Below are 21,247 nucleotides of genomic sequence, written 5' to 3'. Positions count from 1 at the left end.
TGGGGCACATGCGGGAGTCTGTCTCTCTATCTCCTCTCCTCTCTATCTCCTCTCCTCTTGGTAAAGAAGAAGAAAACAAGGATTATGTTACTGTCTGTATTTTCATAATACTTGCATGGAATTTTGCACAAGAGTAATGTTAAATATTCTTTCTCTTTCACTCTACCTCCAACAAGAAACTATTTCTATCCATTCTGTAATCTGTACAAAAGTGGATACAGAGATGACATCATAAATCAAATAGAGAATTATTTAAGAACTGTATACTTTATGTCTCTATGTATACAGGTTTTTCTTTATAAAGACTATACTCTAAATATCTATGTAACTAAGGTAAAAAAAATATAAGATTCAATGGACACTTTTCACAAGAAACTGAAACCTACGCTGCAGCCTGCAGGCACTCCTTCTCTTACCTGAAAGGGAGTGGGACTCCGAGTCTAACTCCTCTCCTTCACATCCAACCCCAGGCTCACTCAACAGGTGGGCAGGGGAGGAGTCCAAAATAGTTTAAAAGGTACATTTTATTTCCCGTTCATGGAGAACAAGGCCGTTTCATATGCATACAGATTCCTATTTGACTAGGACGATATTAAACAAACAGGGAAAATCCTGCAAGATCGTGGAAACCAGAGGCAGAATGCAGACAATGATTATGCTAATTATGGGTCAGGGTCCCAAGAACTTTTCTTCTAGATTCTAGCTGAACAGGAAGAATGATGTTGGCTCAGTAACAGCCATCCAGAATACTCTACCTATGCAATTTAGACTGTTTGCAGGTGGTCCTCCAAATCCCTGCTATGCTGTATCTGTATCCTTGCCAAAGTACACATTTTAAACTGCTGTTATGTCTAGTATTCAAGTCAATCACTTAGCTGGTAGATGAAGGTAGCCCAGTCCACAGCACCTAAATATCAGTGCTGCTTCGCAGCTGGACAGGCATAGTAACTCTGACAAAGGGCTGTGAATGCCAGAAATTTTGTGGTTATATTTATGTTGCAGGGGTCATGGTCTCTCAAAGGCCAATATGCCTATTGGCTGTCAAAATTCAACTGTATTTAGTAGTCCATTAATACACAGTGGCTCCTCAAGTGTAACCCGCAATTGCTTTTTAAAGTGCATGTGCCTGTTGGAAGTTGGAGGGATGTCTCTAAGTCTTTCAAACTAATCAGGGAATTTATAACTGAGACTACAAGGGTAAAAATGACACTGGTAAAAACAAGTATGCTATAATTTGGCTGGTTCATGTGAGGATCAAACAGGTGAATTAGGGTAATGCTCTGACTGGAGATGACAGTACCTAGATGTTCAACCAACACATTTCATTAATCTCTGCATGTACCAGGCACAGCGCATCACGATTGCTTTCCCAAACCTAGCCGTGAATTAGAACTGGACTCCTGGTCATGTGGTCTGGGAGGCTTTAAAGGGCAAACATTCCCCTGAGGGATAAACTGTTTCAACAGCAAACATGAGTTCTGCTCTCAAATACAAATCTTGCTTGGTTTATCAAACAAGGATGCCATCTTGGCCCTGATAATAAGGGGGTCTATAAATTCCCACAGAAATATTTTAGCCAAGGTTTGGCAGGGGGTACAGGGACACAGAAGGCCTTCCCAGCATCCTGCATATTGGTCTTTAGCCTGGACACCTGACCATGTAGTTGCCCTATGCCAGAAGAGCCCAGGAAAAACCAGGAATCTGTCCACACAGAAGCCCACAGGTTAATGGTACAGCCACTCTGGAAAACAGTCTGACAGTTCCTTGACATGTTAAATATAGAATTAATCATATAACCCAGAAATTCCACTCCTAGATACATATCTGTGTAATAACAGAATATACAGGGTATAGCAAAAGTAGGTTTACAGTACAGAGTTCGTAAAACACAGGGTATATTCTTGTATTAATATTATTTAATTATTATATATCATAAAAACAACTATAAACCTACTTCTGGCCACTCCTGTATACAGCAATTGGTCTCTATCCCTGGTTCCTAGGACAGAGCTCCTAAAACCCTTGTTACTTCCTAAGTGATAAGTGTCCTTTGTTCTAATGAGGTGACTGTTGGTGGGCTCCTGGATAGCTTTTAGGTGGTCAGTCGAGAACCACTGTGGTGAAGCAAACCAGACGGTGTGGCAGAAAGATCATCAGTATGGTTGCATCACGGGGCGTGAACTGAAGAAACAGGTACAAAGAGTTAGTTACAGCAAATCCAAGCAACAGACGACAGGCTCCGAAAATTAGGAAAGGGGACAGGGTGAGCAATTCAAAACAAGTAGAAGGGACAGAATTTGGCAAGTAGTTAGATTGGAGAGGTGAGGCCAGAAGAGAGTGAGCAGCTGGGTAGATAGCAATACTGCCCGAAAGGGGGACACAGGAAAAACCCTACACAGAGAGTAATTGAGCAACAAAAGAAGATGGAATTTGAGAAGGATGGAATTTAAATCAGGGAGAGATCTTATATAAGTAGTTGGATAACTGGGATTTAAAGCGAGAGACGTAAGATGGACATTTCTAGCAAGGGGTATACGCACACATATATCACATTACCTTGTCCACAGAGATACTTAATAATTTTTGAATGAATGACTGCATAAATCAGAGTGAACTTATCATCTGCATATTAATTTTTGGCACCTGTCCTGCTTACACAGGTTCTCACCTCTGCCTAGACTGACCTGCAACTGTGCATCACAAAAAACGCCTTCCACCATGTTTGCAATGTTCCCACAGCTATTATTTTTTGTGTAACTGTAACAGATACTAATCCAGCTGAAAGAATAAAATGTACCCTTGTATATGGCAAAAGGCAGAAGACTTTTCTCTTAAACACCTTAAACTTACACTGGGAAATATGGAACTAGGGAATGGGGCCTGCTGTGTACACAAAATACCTACAGCAAGCACAAGCATGTGCCACGTTTATAGAAAATACATATAAAACAAAATGTGTAAAGAGGAAAACCATATCAATGAACAAAGTAAAACTAGGGAGAAGCTAGCTCTGCCCATCTCCACATATATGCACTGCATGGCCCAGACTGGTCCTGAGCTGCCGCCTGCAGGACAGATTTCAGCCCAGCCACCCTGCTCGGGAAGGCATTTGTAACTTTCAATAAAATATTTTGAACCCAGACTGAGTTATCAGTATCAGTTAACAGAAGATCTCTGCAAAAGAATACCTCAAAGGAAATATTTCTTTTAAATACATTTTGTAATTTGAACTAATGGTGAAGGGCTCCTGAGTAAATACGATATGATGAGGTAAGACTCATTCATAATGAGTATTTCTATTATTACTCTTTGCCCTGCTAAATTTATGAAAATATTTTTAATTAAATTAAATGTTCCTCCAAGAATAACCCATCCACTACTGATTTTATTTACATCAAAAACAAGTTTATACTATAACGATTGTTATCTGAAATTCCAGGAAAATAATGGTTCAGTAGCTTAAATCTCAAATTTTAAGAATTCAATTTCCAAAAATTATCCTACTGCTGTTTCCCTATTAATATTGCTTAAAATCTATTAACTATGACAAAAATATTCAGAATATTAATTAAATTACAAAATTAGTCAAAAGTTTTCTAAATGCAAACTATTTAATAAACCATCAGACTTCTAAAAGAAAATATATCAAACATGGTCAGTAGCCACTTCTAGATAGTCCCTGGTTTTAAGTTACTTTATTTTCTTTGTTCATACCTTTCTGTATATTCTGTGAACATCCATTATTTTTATAATTAACTGTTACTTTGAAGCATAAACCTTTATATTTCTGATTACTTCTTACCTTTTTTTCCCAATCATTATTCAGAAATTCTGTACTTTGCTCACATATCTTTTTTAGCTCTGCAATCTGGTTTTCTTTGGTCTCTCTGATAACTTGACAATCACGTATAAGGGTCTGAACTGTCAAAATGATAAAAACAGAGTTAAACCAATTCTAGCAACCATATAAGAGTTTGATGATAAAAAATAGATAGTGTACCAGTTAGATTTCTCACCAAGTCAATTCTCTCTTATGAAATACCTTATTCTTTTTTCTCCATTTCAACCACCACAGTCTAGGTTGAATCCTTCATACTTACCCTATAGGCAATGTTAACACTGTGCTGGCTTCAGTACCATTCCCTTCAATGGGCCTTCTGTTGCTTTAAAAAAGGCCTTTCTACAATGCAAATCCAGTAATGTTATTTATTCCCAGACTTAAAAAAAAATTTCTACCATCCCCCTCACCTAAAAGATAAAAGCCAAAACCCTCATACATTACTGCCTAACTATGACTGTTGTTCTACTTGGAACGCCTTCCCCTCCCTTGTTGAAAAACTCCTACTTATTCTTAGTCACAACTCAAATATCAGCTCCTTTGTGGACCCTATACCAACCGGCTTCCTCACCGTGCAGGGCAGAAGGAAACTCCTCTGTATGCCCAAGGAACCTCAAATACCTCTCCATGAAATCAGTTACTACATTATGTGTTATAATGGTTTACTTGCCTATTTCCTGAGCAGAAAGATAAGTCAATGTTTTATCTACTGGGCATAATAGTGCTCAAAAGGATGTATACTAGATAAATAAAAAAGGAGCCCGTCATTTCACCACACTGTTGCTCCTGGGAACTTTAAAATCACTGCCAAGGTTCATGTTACTAAAACAAAATATGCTTTAAATTACATAAAATATTTCCCTTATAAATTACGTTCTAAAATTTATTTTAAATAAAACCTTTTTAAAACTGATTTAAACTGTCACTGACTTAAGCATAAATGTGTTTAACATATTCATGTCATCTGAATAGTAAAATAAATTCATCTGTGTGTTTGCTTCAGTGTAGTATTTTCTTAGCTTACTGAATATGTCCTTATTCACTTACTTCAAGATACCAAATTTAATCCTATAACTACGTATGACGACGGACATTAACTAAATTTACTGTGCCGATCATTTATTGTGTTGAACATCTGAAACTAATATAATGTATGTCAATTATTCCTCAAAAAAAGATAGCAAAATTTCCAAAAACATTTACATAAGCATTTTTTTTCACTCCTATATCTCAACTATGTAACAAATGGGGGGAGAAAGAGAAGAATCCAAATAAACCTAGTATTAGTCTTTAGCATCTATATTTTACTTCACAATCCAAAATTAAACTAAGACCTATTTGTAATTCAAAGTCTTTAAAAATATTATTTTTAAACCTATTTAAAAATTGCCTGATTTAAATCAGGGTAAAAAACAAATACCTAGACATAAATTTAAAATATTCTTGTGGCCATTGATATTTGGAGAAAGAACCTAAACAAATTTCTAGCCAACATTTAAAGTTGGGAACAAACCTAAAAACACCTATTTCATTAGGTAATTTATATATATAATTGCCATCCTAAATCTCAAAAGTATTACCATTCTCTCAAATACACTCCAGTTTGGTGACCAGTAACAGAGCCAGTAAGTTCCACATGGAAACCCCTAAATGAAATCTTCTCTCCCCTTTCCTCACATTCATCACCTATATCTTATCATTCATCGAATCCTCCAAAATTTCTTCTTCAGTTCCATTTTCAGTACTCCTACTTCCAGCATTCTGATATCCTGGGTTCTTATTACCTTATACTCAAAATTACAGAAGCATAGAAGCATGAACTCTTTGAGTTGGAAGGAACTTTATGCATTATTTATTCCAACCGCACCATTTACAGTAAGTCAGACAAGGCTCAGAGGCCTCCTGATGTCATAGCAGATGTTGAAAAGCAAGCCTGGGATTAGAGCCTGTTTTCTAATAGATGGGATGTGCTCTCTCTCTCTCTCTCTCTCTCTCTCTCTCTCTCTCTCTCATACACACTCCATTCTGCCTCTGACCATTATGACAGACTGGGAACTGGCCTCACCATGGTGGCACACCCACCACCCACCATTACAAGTCTACTCCTCCTAAAACTTGAGGTCTGAAAACCTACCTCTCAAAAATCTTCCATCTCCCTAGCATCTATAAGATTAACTGAAACTCTGAAATCTGAAATTCAAGGCCATGCTTAAGTCATGCCAAGTCACCTAGCTTATCTTTTCCAATTTATCTCTTAATGTATAGGATATCCACTCTAGCTAAGTGGTTTTGCAGCATCTGTCCCAAAACTTACCAGTATCAGCATCCCTGGGGCAGTACCTGGACATTTTTAAAGTTCTCTTCTCCAAAAATGTTTTCAACACACTCTTTAATGGCTGCCTGTTGTATTTAGATGTAGTGGCCTATAATCATAGTCAATTTAACACTTGATCACTTGCTTTCTTTTCCTTCTTAATGAAAGTGTAGATGAGGAATACTTTTTAAATGTTTGTTCTGGTCAATCACAATACCAGAATATACTATAAGGCATAAAGTAGATACTTAATGTTTTTTAATATATGCACTGCCTAAGCGAGCACAATTAGATGCTTGATGTAATAAATTTTATTAGACCAAGAGGAATAATTTCCCTAGACTTCTTTATGAAAACCAGTACAGGGGATCCTCAGGTTAAAATAGTCTCGACATACGATGTTTCAAGTTTACAATGCTCACTCCCATAAAAACTTAAAAAACTTAAGACATGTTTTGGCTTATGCCGTTAGCGTCATATTTACAGAGTATGTGGGTGAACCAGCTTGGTTGTACACAGTGGAATACATAGTAACACAATGTATGAGTGAGGAAGCTGGCGTCCCCTAGTACACTTACCTATGCCATTTTGGACTATTAAAAGTGCAAGTGTTGCCCTGGCCGGTTGGCTCAGTGGTAGAGCATTGGCCTGGCGTGCAGGAGTCCTGAGTTCGATTCCTGGCCAGGGCACACAGGAGAAGCGCCCATCTGCTTCTCTACCCCTCCCCCTCTCCTTCCTTTCTGTCTCTCTCTTCCTCTCCTGCAGCCGAGGCTCCATTGGAGCAAAGATGGCCCAGGCGCTGAGGATGGCTCTGTGGCCTCTGCCTCAGGCTCTAGAATGGCTCTGGATGCAACAGAGTGACGCCCCAGAGGGGCAGAGCATCACCCTGTGGTGGGCGTGCCGGGTGGATCCCGGTCGGGCGCATGCGGGAGTCTGTCTGACTGCCTCCCCATTTCCAGCTGCAGAAAAATGCAAAAATGCAAAAAAAAAACAAAAAAAAAAAGTGCAAGTGTTCCATTTGTGTTAGGCTAGGGTGTGTTTCAACTTACACCAAAATTTGGCTTATGTCACTGTTATAGGAATGAAACTGTTGTAACTGGAGGACCCCCTGTAACTCTATGACTAACCTATGGTAGCCCAATAAGGAGTCAGATGGTTACAAAGAGGAAGTAACAGTGACAGACTTTTCCAATTCCTTAACCAAACCAGCCACCACTGCTGCCATCACACACACTCATGCACTCACATGCACACACACAGTTTTTCCCCATTCATATGAAAGCTCACATAAACATATCCACTGATAGATACCCACATAAACATTGCCATCTCATACAACAAAAGGTCAGAAACTAAATTTTACTTCATATAACCATTAAAATAAACAAAGTATTATTAAAAGATTTATGTAACAATACAGCATCACCTTTCTTTTCAAGTTTTCTAATAGTCTCCTCCATTTCATTTTGTTTCTTTTTGTATAAAATTTTCATTTCTTCTATTTCACTATTCTTTCTTTCTAAAATCTGCAAATAAATTTTAAATGTTTTAGTATACTATGTTGTTTGACATACAGAACACATAATTTTTTAAATGAGCACAATATTTTTTGCAAGTCTATCTCAGCTAATCCCATAAAAGATGTAAAAATTATATTGAGAAAATAGTAAATATGTTAGAATAAATGATTACTGAAAGAGATATGCTATCTGCTTTGAATTTTCATGTATCAATCTTTAAGGAGACTATAAATAATAAATTAGGTGATTCTCTAAAATATAACTCAGAGATTAAACTGTCAAAAAGTAACAGGGAGAAGCCATCAAAACTTGACATGTTGGGATAGTTCAATTCACCCCCCCACCTCACTGGAACAGAGCATCTTCAGATGCGCAGAGCTCTGACTCTTCCCGCTAATGTCCTATCATTTTCATGCACAATAACGAGAATTTCCAGATACATGGGAAGATGAGAGGTAATAAGCTTCTTTTATATCTAGCTCTGTTATTGTGAATCAGAAAAATCATCTCAAAAGATGTCAAAATTGCATGAATATTTTACATCATGAATTTATATTGTGTCAGAAGTTTGAAAATTAATCACTTAATGAAACTTAATCATGATTGGTATATACTTCTAAATACATCTACACTCAAAAAAAAGTCACAGAGAAATAACCAAAATGTAGAAAAGTTAACAAGGGGAAAAAAGTGTGCTAACCAGGTGGAGGAAAAGAAACACACAAATTGAGACAGGAGTATAAATATCCACTTTTCTTACACTTCAGGTATATTTCCTATACACCCAAAGTCAGCTTAAAAAAAAAAGTTATTCACCAATATTTAACTAACTTTTTCTTAGTGCTTTTATTACCAGCATCTTACGTTACCTTTTATTGTTTTAGTTGCACTATAAGAATGGTTTGATAAATTTTAAAAAAGAGCTAGTTTGATCCTAACTTCCATAAAGCAGCATAAGAGGAAAAGAAAGTAGGCAAATAGATAAAACACTGAACTTGGTTCCTCTCCAGGTCCTGATACTTAGGAAACACCATACAAGCAACAAACTGAGGAACGTACTTCCCCAGCATGGAATAAGGTCAGGATTACATTCATGTTTCACCTGGCATTTCAAACTAGCTGCATTGCTTTCCTTTTTCACATGGAATTTATTTTTTCAAAAGTTCCTGGAAAATATTTATTATTAAAAGATTTTGTTACAATAGATCTTCTTAACAGACACACCAAGAAGCCTATTTCAAACTCTATTATCATGATTTTTCCAAATATATTTTTATATTCCTTTATATTATACATGAATAGATTCTATTTTGTTTGAACTGAATCTCTAATATATTTATAATAGAGAACTGTTTTTATCTAACCAATTTGAACCAAGGTGAAATGCCGATAACAGCAGAAAGAAATATTTGCCTTTCAAGTTTGGGAAAGAGGAAAGGAGAAAAAAAGGATTCAACAGTCTTTCTAATTTTCAACCAGTGGTTTCCTTCTTGTTGCTTCGAAAAATGAGCCAAATATGCACCTGACTAAATAATAATGGAGGTCGGAGTTCGGAGAGCTTCGCTACAGGGCACTGCGGCCTCAGCTGCCCGCCTCCACTTCTGTCTCTCAGCTTTGTGAAGCAGAGCCACAGCAGACGTTTCTGCACAGGGAATGCCAACTGCTCACCTGGGTATCTATCACTAATTTTTTTTTTATTAAACTTTATTTATTCATTTTAGAGAGGAGAGGGAGAGACAGAGAGAGTAGAGGGGAGGAGCTGGAAGCATCAACTCCCATATGTGCCTTGACCAGGCAAGCCCAGGGTTTCGAACCGGCGACCTCAGCATTTCCAGGTCGACGCTTTATCCACTGCGCCACCATAGGTCAGGCATATCACTAATTTTTAAAAATTATTATTACAATATAGTTTTGAAATTATACATAGGATAACCATAAATTGATGATTTTTGCAGAGCCCATTCAGAAGAACAATTAATTTTATTAGAATTCAGCTTGAAACACTGGAAGGCATGAATATCAATGAGATAATGAAAAAAGAAGCCTATATTATCAGTGCTAGCATGCAGTCTATACCAAATGGAGCTGTCCAAGAGTTCCTTTTCAAATTAAAAGGTTAATATTAATTGCTAGAAAATAGAAAAAATATTAGGCCAAAACAAACTCTGGAATTTACAGTTGAACTAAAAGGTAATGTAAACTATAAGAATTCATATAAATACATACGTTTAGAAAATAAAGTTTAAAGATCACCTTTTGATATAATATTGATTTAGCAAATTACATTTATAACAGGCTATCATAAGTACATAAATAAGAGGATGGACGAATGGACAGACGAATGGATGCATGGATGGACAGGTAGGTGGGTGGGTAGACAGGTGGGTAGATAGATGGGTGGATAGATGGACAGATAGATATATGATCACACAACCTAGAATATTTCAAACATTCAATATTAGTAAAAGAATAAGTGGTATAACCCTACCTTCTGAACATCAGCATCATGTTTCTGTTGAAGTTTAAGCTTCTCTTCATGACATTTAGCTTCTATCATTTTAGTTTTCATGTCCAACTTTAAAGAAAACATTTTAAAGGTATTAATAATTTGCTTTTCTCTTTGGCAAAAATACACAATTAAACTAAAATAACTGCCTATATGAAAAAGAGTATTATTTCCCACTTTCACCCCTATAGCCAAAGGTCTAGAAATACATACACCAACATGGTGGTTACGTTCATTGATTACTTCCAAGCTAATTAAAAATCTTTCAAATAAATTTCACTTGATAGGTGAATTGGCACTACTAAATATGGATTCATCCATTATCCCTACCTGACCCACCCCAAAAAAATTCATTTTATTTATTTTTATTTTTTATAATTTTATTTTTTTAATGGGGTGACATCAATAAATCAGGATACATATATTCAAAGATAACAAGTCCAGGTTATCTTGTCATTCAATTATGTTGCATACCCACCACCCAAAGTCAGATTGTCCTCTGTCACCTTCTATCTTGTTTTCTTTGTGCCCCTCCCCACCCCCTATCCCTATCCCATTCCTCCCTCCCCCCCGTAACCACCACACTCTGGTCAATGTCTCTTAGTTTCAGTATTATGTCCCACCTACGTATGGAATAATACAGTTCCTGTTTTTTTCTGATTTACTTATTTCGCTTCGTATCATGTTATCAAGATCCCACCATTTTGCTGTAAATGTTCCGATGTCATCATTTCTTATGGCTGAGTAGTATTCCATAGTGTATATGTGCCACATCTTCTTTATCCAGTCATCTATTGATGGGCTTTTTGGTTGTTTCCATGTCCTGGCCACTGTGAACAATGCTGCAATAAACATGGGGCTGCATGTGTCTTTACGTATCAATGTTTCTGAGTTTTGGGGATATATACCCAGTAGAGGGATTGCTGGGTCATAAGGTAGTTCTATTTGCAGTTTTTTGAGGAACCACCATACTTTCTTCCATAATGGTTGTACTACTTTACATTCCCACCAATAGTGTATGAGGGTTCCTTTTTCTCCACAGCCTCTCCAACATTTGCTATTACCTGACTTGCTAATAACAGCTAATCGAACAGGTGTGAGGTGGTATCTCATTGCCGTTTTGATTTGCATTTCTCTAATAGCTAAAGAAGATGAGCATCTTTTCATATATCTGTTGGCCATTTGTATTTCTTCCTGGAAGAAGTGTCTGTTCATGTCCTCTTCCCATTTTTTTTATTGGATTGTTTGTTTGTTTGTTGTTGAGTTTTATGAGTTCTTTGTATATTTTGGATATTAGGCCCTTATCTGAGCTGTTGTTTGAAAATATCATTTCCCATTTAGTTGGCTGTCTGTTTATTTTGTTATCAGTTTCTCTTGCTGAGCAAAAACTTCTTAGTCTGATGTAGTCCCATTCATTAATTTTTGCCTTCACTTCTCTTGCCATTGGAGTCAAATTCATAAAATGCTCTTTAAAACCCAGGTCCATGAGTTGAGGACCTATGTCTTCTTCTATGTACTTAATTGTTTCAGGTCTTATGTTTAGATCTTTGATCCATTTTGAGTTAATTTTTGTACAGGGAGAGAGACTGTAGTCCAGTTTCATTCTTTTGCATGTGGCTTTCCAGTTTTCCCAGCACCATTTGTTGAAGAGGCTTTCTTTTCTCCATTGTGTGTTGTTGGCCCCTTTATCAAAAATTATTTGACTATATATATGTGGTTTTATTTCTGGACTTTCTATTCTGTTCCATTGGTCTGAATGTCTATTTTTCTGCCAATACCATGCTGTTTTGATTGTCGTGGCCCTATAATAGAGTTTGAAGTCAGGTATTGTTATGCCCCCAGCTTCATTCTTTTTCTTTAGAATTGCTTTGGTTATTCGGGGTTTTTTATAGTTCCATATAAATCTGATGATTTTTTGCTCTATTTCTTTAAAAAACGTCATTGGAAGTTTGATGGGAATTGCATTAAATTTGTATATTGCTTTGGGTAATATAGCCATCTTGATTATATTTATTCTTCCTAGCCAAGAACAAGGTATATTCTTCCATCTCATTATATCTTTTTCGATTTCCCTTAACAATGGTTTATAGTTTTCATTATATAAGTCCTTTACATTCTTTGTTATGTTTATTCCTAAGTATTTTATTTTTTTTGTTGCAATCGTGAAGGGGATTATTCTTTTGAGTTCCTTCTCAGTTGTTTCATTGTTGGCATATAGAAAGGCTATTGACTTCTGTATGTTAATTTTGTATCCTGCGACCTTACTGTATTGGCTTATTGTTTCTAGTAGTCTTTTTGTGGATTCTTTGGGGTTTTCGATGTATAGGATCATATCATCTGCAAAAAGTGATACCTTTACTTCTTCTTTTCCGATATGGATGCCTTTTATTTCTTTGTCTTGTCTGATTGCTCTGGCTAGAACCTCTAGTACCACATTAAATAAGAGTGGAGAGAGTGGACAACCCTATCTTGTTCCTGATTTAACGGGGAAAGCCTTCAGTTTTGTGCCATTTAATATGATGTTAGCTGATGGTTTATCATATATGGCCTTTATCATGTTGAGATATTTTCCTTCTATACCCATTTTGTTGAGAGTCTTAAACATAAAATTGTGTTGTATTTTATCGAAAGCCTTTTCTGCGTCTATTGATAATATCATGTGGTTTTTGTTCTTTGTTTTGTTGATATGGTGTATTACATTAACCGTTTTACGTATGTTGAACCATCCTTGAGATTCGGGGATGAATCCCACTTGATCATGATGTATTATTTTTTTAATATGTTGTTGTATTCGATTTGCTAGTATTTTGTTTAGTATTTTAGCATCTGTATTCATTAGAGATATTGGTCTGTAGTTTTCTTTTTTTGTGCCATCCTTGCCTGGTTTTGGTATGAGGGTTATGTTGGCCTCATAAAATGTGTTTGGAAGTATTGCTTCTTCTTCAATTTTTTGGAAGACTTTGAGTAGAATAGGAACCAAGTCTTCTTTGAATGTTTGATAAAATTCGCTGGTATAGCCGTCAGGGCCTGGACTTTTATTTTTGGGGAGGTTTTTAATAGTTTTTTCTATTTCTTCTCTACTGATAGGTCTGTTTAGGCTTTCTGCTTCTTCTTGACTCAGTCTAGGAAGGTTGTATTGTTCTAGGAATTTATCCATTTCTTCTAGAGTGTTGAACTTAGTGGCATAAAGTTTTTCATAGTATTCTACAATAATTCTTTGTATATCTACAGTGTCCGTGGTGATTTCTCCTCTTTCATTTTGGATTTTGTTTATATGAGTTCTTTCTCTTTTTTCCTTGGTAAGTCTTGCCAAGGGTTTGTCAATTTTGTTGATCTTTTCAAAGAACCAGCTCCTTGTTCTATTAATTTTTTCTATAGTTTTTCTGTTCTCTAATTCATTTATTTCTGCTCTGATTTTTATTATCTCCTTTCTTCGGCTGGTTTTGGGTTGTCTTTGTTCTTTTTCTAGTTCCTTAAGGTGGGAAGTTAAGTGGTTCACTTGGGCTCTCTCTTGTTTGTTCATATATGCCTGAAGCGATATGAACTTCCCTCTTATCACTGCTTTTGCTGCATCCCATAGATTCTGATATGTCGTATTGTCATTTTCATTAGTCTGTATATATCTTTTGATCTCTGCACTTATTTCTTCTTTGACCCATTCATTTTTTAAAAGTATGTTGTTTAAATCATACTTGGAGACCTCAATACACCGCTGACGGCTCTAGATCGGTCATCCAAACAGAGAATCAACAGAGACATAGTGGCCTTAAACAAAACACTAGAGCACCTGGATATGATAGACATCTACAGGACATTTCATCCCAAAGTGACTGAGTATACATTTTTCTCCAGTGTACATGGATCATTCTCAAGAATTGACCATATGTTGGGCCACAAAAACAATATCAGCAAATTCAGAAAAATTGAAGTTGTACCAAGCATATTTTCTGATCATAAAGCCTTGAAACTAGAATTCAACTGCAAAAAAGAGGAAAAAAATCCCACAAAAATGTGGAAACTAAACAACATACTTTTAAAAAATGAATGGGTCCAAGAAGAAATAAGTGCAGAGATCAAAAGATATATACAGACTAATGAAAATGACAATACGACATATCAGAATCTATGGGATGCAGCAAAAGCAGTGATAAGAGGGAAGTTCATATCGCTTCAGGCATATATGAACAAACAAGAGAGAGCCCAAGTGAACCACTTAACTTCCCACCTTAAGGAACTAGAAAAAGAAGAACAAAGACAACCCAAAACCAGCCGAAGAAAGGAGATAATAAAAATCAGAGCAGAAATAAATGAATTAGAGAACAGAAAAACTATAGAAAAAATTAATAGAACAAGGAGCTGGTTCTTTGAAAAGATCAACAAAATTGACAAACCCTTGGCAAGACTTACCAAGGAAAAAAGAGAAAGAACTCATATAAACAAAATCCAAAATGAAAGAGGAGAAATCACCACGGACACCGTAGATATACAAAGAATTATTGTAGAATACTATGAAAAACTTTATGCCACTAAATTCAACAACCTAGAAGAAATGGATAAATTCCTAGAAAAATACAACCTTCCTAGACTGAGTCAAGAAGAAGCAGAAAGCCTAAACAGACCTATCAGTAGAGAAGAAATAGAAAAAACTATTAAAAACCTCCCCAAAAATAAAAGTCCAGGCCCTGACGGCTATACCAGCGAATTTTATCAAACATTCAAAGAAGACTTGGTTCCTATTCTACTCAAAGTCTTCCAAAAAATTGAAGAAGAAGCAATACTTCCAAACACATTTTATGAGGCCAACATAACCCTCATACCAAAACCAGGCAAGGATGGCACAAAAAAAGAAAACTACAGACCAATATCTCTAATGAATACAGATGCTAAAATACTAAACAAAATACTAGCAAATCGAATACAACAACATATTAAAAAAATAATACATCATGATCAAGTGGGATTCATCCCAGAATCTCAAGGATGGTTCAACATACGTAAAACGGTTAATGTAATACACCATATCAACAAAACAAAGAACAAAAACCACATGATCTTATCAATAGACGCAGAAAAGGCTTTCGATAAAATACAACACAATTTTATGTTTAAGACTCTCAACAAAATGGGTATAGAAGGAAAATATCTCAACATGATAAAGGCCATATATGATAAACCATCAGCTAACATCATATTAAATGGCACAAAACTGAAGGCTTTCCCCCTTAAATCAGGAACAAGACAGGGTTGTCCACTCTCTCCACTCTTATTTAATGTGGTACTAGAGGTTCTAGCCAGAGCAATCAGACAAGACAAAGAAATAAAAGGCATCCATATCGGAAAAGAAGAAGTAAAGGTATCACTTTTTGCAGATGATATGATCCTATACATCGAAAACCCCAAAGAATCCACAAAAAGACTACTAGAAACAATAAGCCAATACAGTAAGGTCGCAGGATACAAAATTAACATACAGAAGTCAATAGCCTTTCTATATGCCAACAATGAAACAACTGAGAAGGAACTCAAAAGAATAATCCCCTTCACGATTGCAACAAAAAAAATAAAATACTTAGGAATAAACATAACAAAGAATGTAAAGGACTTATATAATGAAAACTATAAACCATTGTTAAGGGAAATCGAAAAAGATATAATGAGATGGAAGAATATACCTTGTTCTTGGCTAGGAAGAATAAATATAATCAAGATGGCTATATTACCCAAAGCAATATACAAATTTAATGCAATTCCCATCAAAATTCCAATGACATTTTTTAAAGAAATAGAGCAAAAAATCATCAGATTTATATGGAACTATAAAAAACCCCGAATAGCCAAAGCAATTCTAAAGAAAAAGAATGAAGCTGGGGGCATAACAATACCTGACTTCAAACTCTATTATAGGGCCACGACAATCAAAACAGCATGGTATTGGCAGAAAAATAGACACTCAGACCAATGGAACAGAATAGAAAGTCCAGAAATAAAACCACATATATATAGTCAAATAATTTTTGATAAAGGGGCCAACAACACACAATGGAGAAAAGAAAGCCTCTTCAATAAATGGTGCTGGGAAAACTGGAAAGCCACATGCAAAAGAATGAAACTGGACTACAGTCTCTCCCCCTGTACAAAAATTAACTCAAAATGGATCAAAGATCTAAACATAAGACCTGAAACAATTAAGTACATAGAAGAAGACATAGGTCCTCAACTCATGGACCTGGGTTTTAAAGAGCATTTTATGAATTTGACTCCAATGGCAAGAGAAGTGAAGGCAAAAATTAATGAATGGGACTACATCAGACTAAGAAGTTTTTGCTCAGCAAGGGAAACTGATAACAAAATAAACAGACAGCCAACTAAATGGGAAATGATATTTTCAAACAACAGCTCAGATAAGGGCCTAATATCCAAAATATACAAAGAACTCATAAAACTCAACAACAAACAAACAAACAATCCAATAAAAAAATGGGAAGAGGATATGAATAGACACTTCTCCCAGGAAGAAATACAAATGGCCAACAGATATATGAAAAGATGCTCATCTTCTTTAGCTATTAGAGAAATGCAAATCAAAACGGCAATGAGATACCACCTCACACCTGTTCGATTAGCTGTTATTAGCAAGTCAGGTAATAGCAAATGTTGGAGAGGCTGTGGAGAAAAAGGAACCCTCATACACTGTTGGTGGGAATGTAAAGTAGTACAACCATTATGGAAGAAAGTATGGTGGTTCCTCAAAAAACTGCAAATAGAACTACCTTATGACCCAGCAATCCCTCTACTGGGTATATATCCCCAAAACTCAGAAACATTGATACGTAAAGACACATGCAGCCCCATGTTTATTGCAGAATTGTTCACAGTGGCCAGGACATGGAAACAACCAAAAAGCCCATCAATAGATGACTGGATAAAGAAGATGTGGCACATATACACTATGGAATACTACTCAGCCATAAGAAATGATGACATCGGAACATTTACAGCAAAATGGTGGGATCTTGATAACATGATACGAAGCGAAATAAGTAAATCAGAAAAAAACAGGAACTGTATTATTCCATACGTAGGTGGGACATAATAGTGAAACTAAGAGACATTGATAAGAGTGTGGTGGTTACGGGGGGGAGGGGGGAATGGGAGAGGGATAGGGGGTGGGAGGGGCACAAAGGAAACAAGATAGAAGGTGACAGAGGACAATCTGACTTTGGGTGGTGGGTATGCAACATAATTGAACGACAAGATAACCTGGACTTGTTATCTTTGAATATATGTATCCTGATTTATTGATGTCACCCCATTAAAAAAATAAAATTATAAAAAAAAAAAAAAAAAAAAAAGGATGTTGTTTAGTTTCCACATTTTTGTGGGATTTTTTTCCTCTTTTTTGCAGTTGAATTCTAGTTTCAAGGCTTTATGATCAGAAAATATGCTTGGTACAACTTCAATTTTTCTGAATTTGCTGATGTTGTTTTTGTGGCCCAACATATGGTCAATTCTTGAGTATGATCCATGTACACTGGAGAAAAATGTATACTCAGTCACTTTGGGATGAAATGTCCTGTAGATGTCTATCATATCCAGGTGCTCTAGTGTTTTGTTTAAGGCCACTATGTCTTTGTTGATTCTCTGTTTGGATGACCGATCTAGAGCCGTCAGCGGTGTATTGAGGTCTCCAAGTATGATTGTATTTTTGTCAGTTTTTGTTTTAAGATCAATAAGTAGCTGTCTTATATATTTTGGTGCTCCTTGGTTTGGTGCATATATATTAAGAATTGTTATGTCTTCTTGATTCAGTGTCCCCTTAGCCATTATGAAATGGCCATTTTTGTCTCTGAGTACTTTTCCTGTCTTGTAGTCAGCATTATCCGATATGAGTATTGCTACACCTGCTTTTTTTTTGGATGTTATTTGCTTGGAGTATTGTTTTCCAGCCTTTCACTTTGAATTTGTTTTTATCCTTGTTACTTAGATGAGTTTCCTGTAGGCAGCATACAGTTGGATTTTCTTTTTTTTCCATTCTGCTACTCTGTGCCTTTTTATTGGTGAGTTTAATCCGTTTACATTTAGTGTAATTATTGATACTTGTGAGTTCCCTATTGCCATTTTATATCTTGCTTTCTGTTAGTTTTGTGTCTTGTTTGATCCATCTCTTTCATTTTTCTATCTTTTGTTTTTATTTGGTTGTATTCCATACATCTTTCCTCTGTTGCTATCTTTTTTATCTCATGTGCTTCTGTGGTGGTTTTTTCAATGGTGGTTACCTTTGAGTAATGAAAAGGGTCCCTACCCTGTTTATTGTAGCGAACTATTTTGTGAGTACTTTTGCACTCCATCGTCCTTTGCTGCTGTTAATCTCCATCTTCTCCCCCTCTTTCTTTTTGTTGTTGTCACAGTTTAAATTTGGTTTTATTGTGTTCTTCTTGGAGCTTTTACTTGTGGCTCTGTTTTTTTTTTTTTTTGTTCTTTGTATCTGATTGGAGAACCCCCTTTAGTAATTCCTGGAGTGGGGGTTTTCTGATGATAAATTCCCTCATCTTTTCTGTATCTGTGAATGTTTTTATTTTTCCTTCGTATTTGAAGGATAGCTTTGATGGGTATAGTATTCGTGGCTGAAAGTTCCTCTCTTTCAGGACTTTAAATATTGGGGTCCACTCTCTTCTAGCTTGTAGAGTTTCTGCTGAGAAATCTGATGATAATCTAATGGGCCTTCCTTTATATGTTGTATTCTTCTTTTCCCTGGCTGCCTTGAGAATTTTTTCTTTGCTGTTGGTTTGTGTCAATTTCATTATGATATGCCTTGGAGTAGGTTTGTTGGGGTTAAGAAAACTTGGAGTTCTGTTTGCTTCTTGAACTTGAGGCTTTAGGTCTTTCCACAGGCTTGGGAAGTTCTCATCTATTATTTGTTTGAGTATGTTCTCCATTCCATTTTCTCTCTCTTCTCCCTCTGATATACCTATTATTCTTATGTTATTCTTTTTGATGGAGTCAGATAATTCTTGTAGGGCTATCTCATTTTTTTTAATTTTTGAGTCTCTTTCTTCTTCTCTCTGTTGTGCCTCAAGTTGCTTGTCTTCTATTTCACTAATCCTCTCTTCTATCTGACCTGTTCTATTAGCTAAGCTTGTTACTTCGTTTTTCAGCTCGTGAATTGAGTTTTTCATCTCTGTTTAATTTGTTTTTATAGTTTCAATTTCCTTGGACATATATTCTTTGTGTTCATTGAGTTGTTTTCTGAGCTCCCTATATTGCCTTTCTGTGTTTTCTTGTATATCTCGGACGATTTTTAGGATTTCTATCTTGAATTCTCTGTCATTTAGCTCCAAGGTTTCCAATATATTAAATTTTTTCTCCATAGATTTTTCCTCATCTAGCTGTGTTACCTCTCTTTCTTTTGTATCCATGATATTCGATTTTCTCTTCCTTAATGGCATCTGAGGGTGGTTTTGTTGATAGTATTAATGAGATTTAATAAAGAATAAAAAGTTAAAAAAAATAAAAAAAAATAAAAAATCGAAGAGTTTTTTTTTAAAAAAAATTAATAATGAAATAAAGAAAAATAAAATAAAATAAAAATTTTTTAAAAAAGGAAATTATTCCCCCCCTCCTTTTTTCCTCTCCTCTCCTCTCCCCTCTTTCTTGAGAAAATCTTGTGGTGGACTGTGAGTTATAACAAACAATGCCTGTGATGGAGGGCCTGAATTGGGGAAAAGTAATAAAGGGGCAAAAAAGGAAAAAAGAAAAAAAAAAAAAAAAGGAAAAAAAAAAAAAAAAGAAAAAAGAAAAAAAAAGAGCGTATGGACCCACAAAAAACAAATAAGGAAAAAATTTGGGTCAAGAATAAAATGATTTGCTTTTAGGTGTTGGTTGTCTAAGAGTTATGATGAGAGGAATAAGAGGAAAACAGAAAAATGGGGGGACAAATTAAAAACTTACTATTGTATTTAGTGGAACAAGAACTAGATAATATGGAGAGCCAGGGATGGGAGCACTGCTAGTGAGTTAAAAAGGTGAAGTAAAAACCCCCCAAAATGCCACAAACATAGGTTTGAGTCCCAGATAAGATAATTTGTTTGTTATTGAGGTTTGAATGAGAGGAGATGTAAAGGAGAAAGGAAGAAACTAATATAGAGGGAGAAAAGAAACAGAGAGAGAGAAAAAAAAGAGGGAACCACTAAAAGAAGAAAAAAGAAAGGAGAGAGAGAGAGTTAAGGGTTTTGGAGTGCAACCCTCATAGAGAGAAAGGAAGAGAAGAGAAAAGATAATGGGAGATGTAACACTTATGGGTAGTGTAGTTCAAGGAGAGGAGAGAGTAAGACCGGTAGAGAGTTAATCGGCCAAATTGGAGGAAGAAAAAAAAGTATCAAGAATGAAGATAAGAGAAACAAACGAACAAATATAATAAAATGGGATAGGTTATAAAGTCTGCAGATTATTCTTGATTTTGAGAGGTTATCTTCTTGCTTTTTCTTTTCTCTCCCTCTTCCTGGTCGGTGACTCTGTACCCCGGGTTCTGCCCCTTTGGCACGCTCAGGTAGAGGTTTGCAGTTGATAAGTCTCTATGGCAATGTCATGTATTGTGCTTTAGTCTCGTGGGAGTCGAGGCTCATTAGCATTTATAGGCTCCGACAGTGAGAGAGTCCGTGTTCCTGGAGCCTGTCTCCTAGTCTTTCCTTCCTCAATTAGTAGCCTGAGAATCCAGCTATGGGGTTGCTGCTGCCTCTGCCTGGATAGTAAGAGGCTCAAAGAGCTGGCAACTCCCCACTCTATTTCCACTCAGCACAGGGCTCTGGGTAAGGCTCAGTCAGTCAGAGCTGCTAGCATAATCAGGCGGGCTTTCCGCCCACTCAAAGACCACTGGCTCTGCCACTCTGTCCGGTAACACAAGCGGGCGCCCACTTCTGGGGGGCACTTGGAGGAAACTCTCACTCACTGTCTGCGACCAGGATATCCAGCCAGCAGTCTCACGCTCTGAGTGAAACCCCCAACCGCAGGGAAAAGTTGCAGCGTTGGAATTAGTCTCGCTCCGTCCCCGTGCGCGGCTTTTGCAAGGCGCT

The 21,247-nt window shown here is 36.4% G+C and overlaps 1 protein-coding gene across 4 annotated transcripts in view; it reads right to left on the bottom strand.

Annotated features, from left to right (window-relative positions):
• CEP112 (centrosomal protein 112) overlaps positions 1–21,247 on the bottom strand; it is a 471,596-nt gene that overhangs the window by 356,068 nt on the left and 94,281 nt on the right. For all 4 annotated transcript variants that reach the window (XM_066235884.1, XM_066235886.1, XM_066235887.1 and 1 more), the window contains exons 9-11: positions 10,161–10,247; positions 7,579–7,678; positions 3,803–3,921 (exon numbers count right to left, since the gene is read on the bottom strand). In XM_066235884.1, coding sequence (XP_066091981.1) covers positions 3,803–3,921; positions 7,579–7,678; positions 10,161–10,247 — 306 coding nt within the window. The remainder of the gene's footprint in view (positions 1–3,802; positions 3,922–7,578; positions 7,679–10,160; positions 10,248–21,247) is intronic.

The sequence above is a fragment of the Saccopteryx bilineata genome, chromosome 6 (genome assembly GCF_036850765.1).
Source record: "Saccopteryx bilineata isolate mSacBil1 chromosome 6, mSacBil1_pri_phased_curated, whole genome shotgun sequence".
Lineage (NCBI taxonomy): Eukaryota > Metazoa > Chordata > Mammalia > Chiroptera > Emballonuridae > Saccopteryx > Saccopteryx bilineata.
Note: the sequence above shows the minus strand (reverse complement) of the source record. Positions and strands in the feature narration are given on the sequence as shown.